The following is a 10,000-nucleotide window of genomic DNA, read 5'->3' as shown; positions in this document are numbered from 1 at the left end:
CAGCAAACTCGTCCTTCAAATATCGATAGATTTAAATGACCTCCGTCTTGTTGCCCATTGCCCAACTGTTCAGCCATTCTTCTCTCTTAATTGTTATAATATATCGTTATTTTATTTCACTCCCAAATTCGATACCGGAGAATACTTATTATCACCCCATGAGCGTTATCCGCTGAATTTTCGTTCAACAAGCGTCCTATCCAAAGGATAGCAAGCAATTTATATTACCACTCTCACGCTAATAGAAACCGGGATAAAATCCGGCTCCATAGGCCGAACGGCTCTGAATGGCAACTTTTTCTTTTTTCTTTTTTTTTTTTTTTTTGGAAATTGTGGGTCCATATATATGTGACCTATCGTATCAAAACGGTATTATGTCGAAACGAACCAGATGCTTAAAAACCAAATTTAATGTTAAAACTGGTCAAAAATATAAATTTTTGGCATTAGCACCCTAAAATATGTTATCCATTCTCCTCAATAAAACATACAAACTCAACACAAGTCTGATATTTCTGGCTATAAATTCACTTTTCAACATCTTAACCAACTCGACTTAATACCGTTTTGAGGCGAATGGTCACATATATCGATTTGACTTCACCCCCAGATTCGATACTGGCGCATGCCAATGATCACCCCGGGAGCGCTATCCGCTGACTTTGGGTACAACAAGCCCCGGATGTTCCCTTTTCTGACTCGTCTGGGCACCAACTTCAACTCTCTCTTGGATTTCATCCTCAACGTCATGCATCATTTCAGCTGGAAGAAGCTGAAGCTTCTGTATCAGCCTGATGGCCATAATCATGTCATGAATCGATATTGTCATATCGGTAAGTACATCGATATTGTCATATCGGTAAGTACATCGATATTGTCATATCGGTAAAGACATCGATATTGTCATATCGGTAAGGATGTAATTGTCATATTGGTACGTTCGTTGATGTCGTCATATCGGTAAGTACATCGATATTGTCATATCGGTAAGGATAGAATTGTCATATTGGTACCTTCGTCGATATTGGTATATCGGTAAGGACATCGATATTGTCATATCGGTAAAGACATCGATATTGTCATATCGGTAAGTACATCGATATTGTCATATCGGTAAGTACATCGATAATGTTGTATCGGTAAGTACATCGATTGCCATATCGTAAGAACATCAATATTGTTATATTGATAAGGATATTGATGAATATTGGTACGTTCGTCGATATTGTTATATCGGTAAGGACATCGATATTGTCATATCGGTAAGTACATCAATAATGTTGTATCCGAAAGGTAGCGATATCGCTGCATTGTGTGGCCTTGAGCTAGTCTAGCTCAATTTGCGCGTTGCACTGCGGCCAACGCCTGTTTATTCCAGACTTCCATTGGAATAGACCCTAGAGACACATTTCCCCTATGGGGGGAATAATAGAATTTTTTCTTTCCTTTTTTTTTTTTTTTTTTTTTTTTTTTTTGGTAGGTATATCCGGATGGCGAACGTGATGACTATTTTACCCGAACGCACAGCATTGATAGTATTGTGTTTTAATGCCTTTTGAGCAGAAGACAAGTGATTCGATTTTTAAAATGTACAATAAAAAACAAACAAACAATCAAAAATGATCCCTCGAGTTTTTTTGGGTTTTTTTGTTTTATTTCAAGGTAGATAACTGCAAAAATACTTTATAACACCGTTAATTGATACAGTTGTTTCCCTTTGATTGGGAGCGGGTTCTGTATTACTTTATTCTTTTAATATCAAGAAATGAGCTGGTGTGTAATGAAGGGAGGGTGTGTGTGTTATAACGATTCTAGTGTCAGGCTAAAAATAGTTCGAAGTGACGTCACACGGGTCTTTGTTATTGTTATTTGCCATCCGTGTTTATATTATTATTATTATTATTATTATTATTATTATTATTATTATTATTATTATTATTATTATTATTATTATTATTATATTATTATTATTATTATTATTATTATCATTATTATTATTATTATTATTATATTATTATTATTATTATTATTATTATTATTATTATTATTATTATTATTATTATTAATTATTATTATAATCATCATCATCATCATCATTATTATTATTATTATTATTATTATTATTATTATTATTATTATTATTATTATTATATTATTATTATTATTATTATTATTATTATTGTCATTATTATTATTATTATTATTATCATTGTTATTATTATTATTATTATTATTATTATTATTATATTATTATTATTATTATTATTATTATTATTATTATTATTATTATTATTATTATTATTTATTATTATTTTTATTATTATTATTATTATTATTATTATTATTATTATTATTATTATTTATTATTATTGTCATTATTATTATTTTATTATTATTATATTATTATTATTTATTATTATTATTATTATTATTATTATTATTATTTATTATTATTATTATATTATTATTATTATTATCATTATTATCATTACATTTCCACTTCCAGCGGCAGACAGCATCGCCAATGGCCTGATACGTCGGCGCTCCAACGTCACATGCGACCACAAAGGGTTCCGTTCCATCCCGAAAGTTCTCAAGGACATCGAGTCGGAAGTGGGAAACGACTGGGCAGGTAAGTACCACCTCGTCATATTTGACCTTCCTGTCAAGGTCAGGACTGACCTTCAAAATCTGCTGTGCTCGGCGCATCGCAGTTGAGTCTTTGGAAAAAATGATCTTTAATCATATTTAATTCTCACCCACCGTACTCCGGTGTAAAACGGTACCTACTTGTTTTGCCTTTTTTAAAACAGCATTGTTCTTCTGCAATTTTTTTTTTTTGTTGTAATTTCGCCTAACAGGCTCATGTCCGTTTTTCATTTGTCTGTTGCGGGCCTGATCAAACCATTTGTAAAGGCTTTTTGAGCACGGTTGTGTAATCCTATATAAAAGCTCCGTTTTTTTTTCTTTGTGTATGTGTTTTTGTTTGTTTGTTTTAAAATCACATCCAGATATAAAATACATGACCACTCCCAAGCAATTTGTTGGACTAATTTAAACCAACTGAGAACAAGTCTGACTTACTTAATCTTCTTGGGACCTTGAGGAATACAAGGCATCCGTGATACATCCTTTTGGGGCCTTGAGGTACATAGGGCATCCACCAGACATAATCTTGGGGCCTTGAGGTACATAGGCCCCCCAAAACCCATAATCTTGGGCCTTTGGCATATAGGGGATCCCCAACATATTTTGGGGCCCTTTTGGCACATAGGCATCCATCATACCCTCTGGTGCCTTGAGGACATAAGGCACCCACCAGACACCCTCTCGGGCCTTGAGGTCCCATAGGGCATCCACCAACATCCTTCGGGCCTTGAGAAACTAGGGCAATCCATCAGACTACCTCTGGGCCTTGAGGCACATATGGCATCCACCAGACACTCCTTTTTTCTTTATTTTTTATTATGTTTGTTTGGGTCGGCTTGCTTTTGAGTGGCTGTTTTCCCCGGGAAAGGCCCTGCTTTCCTTTATCTCTTTCCATCTTTTCCTTAAACCAGTTTCCTTTGGTCCACTCCCCCCCCCATTATCTTATTCTTCCCATCTCATGTCCAGTACAGGGCTGTCTTTGGAAGTGACCCCCTTTTCCCCCCATCCTGGTCACATAGCCCAGCCAACGCCATCTTCTTCTTAGAAATAGGAACTGTTAACAAATTCAGTATATTTTTCTTGGAGGCTTACAAAACGAGTATATTCCTCTTTGAGTCAATAAATAAATGACACAGACAGAATCACGGTTAACTGTGAATGATGAGAAGGAGACTTAGAATGTGTTCTCTAAATCCATCCTTTCTCTCTCTCTCTCTTCTCTCTCCTCCTCTTCTCTCTCTCTCTCTCTCTCTCTCTCTCTCCCAACTGGTGGAGACCGCACGACACACCATTTAATCTTTACCATAGAATCGCCCATAGCTAGAGAACCCCAAAGCTATTTTCTCCCCCCGTTTGTGACTACATTATATCCCATGACCTAGGCGTTTTTCCTTAGAATGGAGTAACAGAAGGGGGTTTAATTTTTTATAGAGGTTTTACCAGATAATGTCAAATTCTGGAGAAGAAAAAAAAAACTTGTATTTAAAATTTGGCCAGAAAACTCGTCCTTCAAAATTAATCCATCAATCGAAATTGAAATGACGCTCACCATGGCGAAAACTCTTAAACCTGGGACGTCGAGAGGTCTTTATTGGTCAACGTTATGAACGTTTTTTGTTTTGTTTGTTTGTTTGTTTGTTTGTTGTTTTGTTTTCTCAAGATGTGGATCATTGAATCACTCGTGTCACTCCATGACTCGTGGTCAGTGCATTGGTCAAAGATACGAGATCATAATAGTCGTTCCTTTTCTTTTCCCACCCCCCTCCCCACCCCTACCCTCTCTCTCTCTCTCCCTCTCTCTCTCTCCTCCTCCTCTCCTCTCTCTCCTCTCCTTTCTCTGGTCTCTCTCTGTATCTCTCCTCCTGTCCTCTCTCTCTCTCTCTCTCTCTCTCTCTCTCTCTACTCTCCCCTCCAATCTCCTCTCAATAATTTTTTCTCCCTCCCTCTCTTCCACACACACCACACACACACACACACACCACACACAAACATAATCAAACACACACCACACACACACAACACACACACGCAAACACAATCAAAAACACACAAAACACAAAACACCACACATAATGTCCTCTCCTTGTTGAATTATAATATGATATTTTCATCTATACTCTCTCTCTCTCTCTCTCTCTCTCTCTCTCTCCTATCCTCTCTCTATCTATCTATCTATCTATCTATGTCAATCATTCTCTCTTCCCTCTCTTTCTTTTCTCCTCCTCCTCCTAAACCCCCCCCCCCTTCCTCCTCCTCTTCCTCATCCTCTCTATCTATCTATCTTTCTTTCTCTCTTCCCTCTCTCTCTTTTCTCTTCCTCATCTTCATCTTCTTCCCCCCTCCACTTCCTCCTCCTCCTTCTCCTCCTCCTCCACCACCTCCTCATCCCCAACCTCCTCCTCCCAATCCTCCTCTTCCTCCTCCTCCTCCTCCTCCTCATCATCAATCATCAATCTCATATCATCCCAACCCACCTCCATCCCCCCCATCCTCCTCCTCCTCCTCCTCCTCCTGCTCCTCCTCCTCCCCCATCCTCCACCACCACCTCTTCCTCCTCGTCCCTCTCCCACACCCCCAGTCCAAGACTACAATCCCAAACGAGCCACAAACCCACCTGGCGTCTTTTCATTACCAACCCGTAACACGATAGGCCTCTGACCGAATCCAAACGGGAATTGCTATTCACGAGAATAGCAGACGGTTATAAAACACCAATTTTTACATGTAACCAGTCACCTCAAAACGGCAATAAATAGCATGCGCTTGGCTACGAAGCTCACAACATTGCCACCCGGAAGTGTAAAGGACCAACGCACAAAACGATGTGTACCATGAGTTTTGTATAGTCTGGTTTATACAGTTTAGTGAGAATTACTCATAAATGCGTATGGCAAAAAATAGTAACATGACAAAGATCTGATGACGTCATCTTCGTTCTATCTATAAATGAAATGAAAGTGATGTCACTCGGGTCATTGTTATTGTTTTTTCCCATCCACGTTTATGAGTTATTCTCACTAAACTGTATTAACCAGACTATAAACGTTCAATGTTACACCAAAGAGCGTGTAGGTAACGATTGTTATGTTACCAAGAGCTCTCACTTCCCGCTTTTGGTAAAGCCAAGCATCTTCCGTCTTCTACTCGTATTTTCTTCATTGTATCAGTAAGCCTAGCGCGCATGATACACGCGGAGCACACCCACCTCGCTGTCTCGCCTGGCACGCGACAATAGCATTGCGGTTAAGAGAAGTAGGAGCTCTTGGTAACTACGTTACCCTACACACTCTTTGGTTACACATATTTTTGTGTGTTGGTCCGTATGGCAATGTTGTGAGTTTCTTTGCCAAGCGCATACCATTTATAAAGTCTTGTGTTTATGACACTCGCTTACGGAATGGAAGGTCCTTAGTTCGAGCCTTGTTTGGCGCATAGCTGATCCCTTGAAAAACTAAAAAAGCTCATTACTCACACTCTCTAACCGCACTCAGGTGTAAAATGGGTTCATGTCCGTTAACGTCTTGTCGGAATAAATTATAATATCGCCTAACAGGCCTAATGTCTCGACCTACATGTTTAGTGTTGCTGTAAGTCATAGACCTTTTTTAAAGAGCTTTGAGTACATTTATTGCTGTATACAAAATCTAACTTTTTTGGAGGGTTTTAAAAAAAACTATGTCGTAGCATAGAATATTTGTGACCCATCGTCTCAAAACGGTATTATGTCGGAACGAACCAGATGCTTAAAACCGAATTAAATGTTAAACTGGTCAAAAATATAAATTGTTGGCATTATCACCCTAAAATACGGTATCCATTCTCCTCAATAAAACATACAAACTCACCACAAGTCTGTTATTTCTGGCTATAAATTCAATTTTCAACATCTTAACCAACCCGACTTAATACCGTTTTGAGGCGAAGGGTCACATTTGTACAAAGCCTACTATTTTCAGGTCTGACATGGAAAAAAAAAGTTATGGTCAGCTTTTATATTGAGCAATATCAAAATAACGTGGTCAACGCGCTATAGATTGTGTGCACATGGATAAGAAACTCACAACACTGCCATCCGGAAGTATAACGGACCAACACACAAAACTATGTGTATCCATGAACGTTTATAGTCGGGTTAATACAGTTCAGTGAGCATTACTCATAAACGCGATGGCAAAAAAACATCAACAAAGACCTGAGTGACGTCATCTTCGAACTATCTATAGATAGTATGCGCATGGATAAGAAACTTACAACTCTGCCATCAGGAAATATAATGGATCAACACACAACAGTCGTGACGTCACTTCCCTCGTAACTGGTTCTAAACTATCGGAACAATGGCGGATGCCGTTATATCTCCATCGCCGTCCTGTATATACATTTTTCTCCGACGAGCATAAAAGTGTATCCAGAAGAGTAAAACGTTATAAATCTGATCATGTTTTGACTTTTTATACATTCTGATCACATGACATGTGAAAAAGTTCTACTAGCCAGCATGAAGAAATTAAAAAGGACCGATTTTCTTTGTTTAGAACCAAGCTGCCGGTTACTGGGCGGACGTGACTTCAGACTATTGAATCCTTTTATTAGTAATAATAATAATAATAATAATAATAATAATAATAATAATAATAATAATAATAATAATAATAATAATAATATAATAATAATAAAATAATAATAATAATAATAATAATAATAATAATAATAATAATAATATAATATAATAATAATAAATATAATAATAATAATAATAATAATAATATAATAATAAAAAATAATAATAATAATATAATAATAATAATATAAAATAATGATAATAATAATAATAATAATAATAATAATAATAATAATAATATATAATAATAATAATAATAATAATAATAATATAATAATAATAATAAATAATAATATAATAATAATAATAATAATAATAATAATAATAATAATAATAATAATAATAATAATAATAATAATAATAATAATAATAATAATAATAATATATATAATAATAATAATAAAATATAATAATAATAATATAATAATAATAATAATAATAATAATAATAATTAATATAATAATAATAAAATTAATAAATAATAATAATAATTAATAATAAACAAATATCTTAGTGACGATAACTTCGTCCCACTTTAAAAAATTATCACTTACCAACATGATTGCCAGATTAATTTCAGGCATTGCGCCAACTGGATTATAAAAATCTGCCAAATACCACAAAAAGTCTGCCAAACCATACTATTTATAGATAGTATGCGCTTGGCTAAGAAGCTCATAACATTGGCATCCGGAAGTATAACGGACCAACACACAAAACTGTGTGTATCCATGAACGTTTATAGTCGGGTTATACAGTTCAGTTAGCATTACTCATAAACGCGGATGGCAAAATTCAATAACAAAGACCTGAGTGACGTCATCTTCGAACTATTTTTAGAACCCCCTTTGAAAACTCATCAGTTTTGTTAAACAAAAAATTCACAAGGTCGATGTAATATTTTTTTCTTTTTTTTTTTTCATTTCCCAAGTTTAAAAAAAAAAAATCACTAATACATAAAAATTGCCATGGACCTATACATGATATAAATAATATCGGAAAATAAAATCTGCCAAACTGTTTTTTTTTTCTGCCAGATGACTTCAAATTCTGCCAAAAGAAAAGGACATTTGGCAGAAAATCGGCCAAATTGGCAACCCTGCTCGCCAACAGCAACAAATTTAACTTGCGTCTTTGATGATAATACCAAAAAAAAATTAAAAAAACAATTGAAGGAAAGAAAGAATCGCAGATGTGTCATATTGTGTCAATACCGACGTGCACTTCTTTACAGGTCGGATAACCCAATTCCTTATGGGCCCATTTGTTGTTATGTGAATCTCAAAAAATGACGCAAAATATTGTCCATTACAACAAAGTTAAACTAGGCCCATAAGTGGGTTCGGATGTCGGACCTGTATATGTGTATACGTCGGTGAGTACCCTTCATTTCATATTAGTGGGTGTGGTCGTTTCTTTGATTTTGTATGTTAATGAATTAAGATAGGGAGTCTTAGAGTCTTTGCTGTGGGGCTACCGTGTTTGTATGTGTGTGTGTGTGTGTTTGTGTGTGTTTGTGTGTTGGTTTTTCTCTGTGTGTGTGTGTTTGTGTGTGCGCGTGTTTGTGTGTTTTTTATGTGTGCGTTTGGGTGTGTGTTTATGTGTGTAGGTGTTTGTGTTTATGTGTGTGTGTCTGTGTGTGTGTTTTGTGTGTGTGTGTGTGTGTTTGTGTGTGTTTGTGTTGTTTGTGTGTGTCTGTGTGTGTGTTTTGTGTGTGTGTCTGTATGTGTGTGTCTGTGTTTGCGTGTGGTATTGTGTATGTGTGTGTGTGTGCATTTTATGTGTTCATCTGTGTAACTCTATACCGCATTATGTGTGGCTACCGTGTGCGTGTGTGTGTGTGTGTGTGTGTGTGTGTGTGTTTGTTTGAGTGTAACCCAAGACAGCATTCTGAAATGAATCGCCTTCACTAATCAAGAATGAATGTGATTGGATGTGTGGCTATGTGGCTATGTGGCTATTTTTAGCACTGGAATCGGTTCGTAGATTCTATGGGTGTAAGTAAAACAATCTCTCATCACCCGCAAGCAAATTTTTAAAAAAAATAGATGAGCTTTTATATAGACAATACCCACAATATGTGCGCTTTACAATGAGTCCTGGCCAATAGCAACGCGTAACATGTAGAACGAGACATGACGCCTGTTATGCGATATTACAATTTTTCCGGACAGAGACAACGCTGTTAACGGCCAGGTACTCATTTAACAACATGATTACGGTGAGGAAATGTAGAGTAAAACTCCTTTTCCAAGGACTCAACTAAGCGCCGAGGGGGCTTGAACCAGGACCCTTCCGAATCTGTTGTCTACCACAGACCACATAGCCGCACAAATTAAACAACCCAGCAGCACACAAAACTCACAGCATTGCCATCCGGAAGTATACCGGGCCGACAGACAAAGGTCTGTTTAACCTTGAATGTTTATAGTATAGTCTGGTTAATACAATGTAGTGAGAATTATTCATAAACCCCGATGGCAAAAAGCAATAACAAAGACCTAGTTGACGTCAACTTCATTCAATCTATAATCTAACCGCGAATAGCTCATACGGTAGAGTCACGATCTCCCCGGCCAGGCGGAGTTGCCGTACCAGTAAGGTCGCGGTTCGGGCCCCAATCACCGCCGTGAAATTTTTTATTCTCTATTGTCTTTTGGCACTTTCCTACTCACTTCATACCAGTTATTTAGTGAGTGTGGGATCTTTCTTTTTTTTTTCTACGAAACC

At 36.4% G+C, this 10,000-nt stretch overlaps 1 protein-coding gene across 1 annotated transcript in view; it reads left to right on the top strand.

Moving 5' to 3' along the window:
• LOC144960740 (atrial natriuretic peptide receptor 1-like) overlaps positions 1-3,058 on the top strand; it is a 10,502-nt gene extending 7,444 nt beyond the window's left edge. The window contains exons 3-5 of the mRNA XM_078894033.1: positions 611-833; positions 2,507-2,632; positions 3,012-3,058. Coding sequence (XP_078750159.1) covers positions 611-833; positions 2,507-2,632; positions 3,012-3,058 — 396 coding nt within the window. The remainder of the gene's footprint in view (positions 1-610; positions 834-2,506; positions 2,633-3,011) is intronic.
• Positions 3,059-10,000: the final 6,942 nt, after the last annotated feature.

Source organism: Berghia stephanieae, chromosome 15, assembly GCF_034508935.2.
Source record: "Berghia stephanieae isolate SIO BIC M18660-M18661 chromosome 15, UCSD_Bste_1.3, whole genome shotgun sequence".
In the NCBI taxonomy this organism is placed as follows: Eukaryota; Metazoa; Mollusca; class Gastropoda; order Nudibranchia; family Aeolidiidae; genus Berghia; species Berghia stephanieae.
Note: the sequence above shows the minus strand (reverse complement) of the source record. Positions and strands in the feature narration are given on the sequence as shown.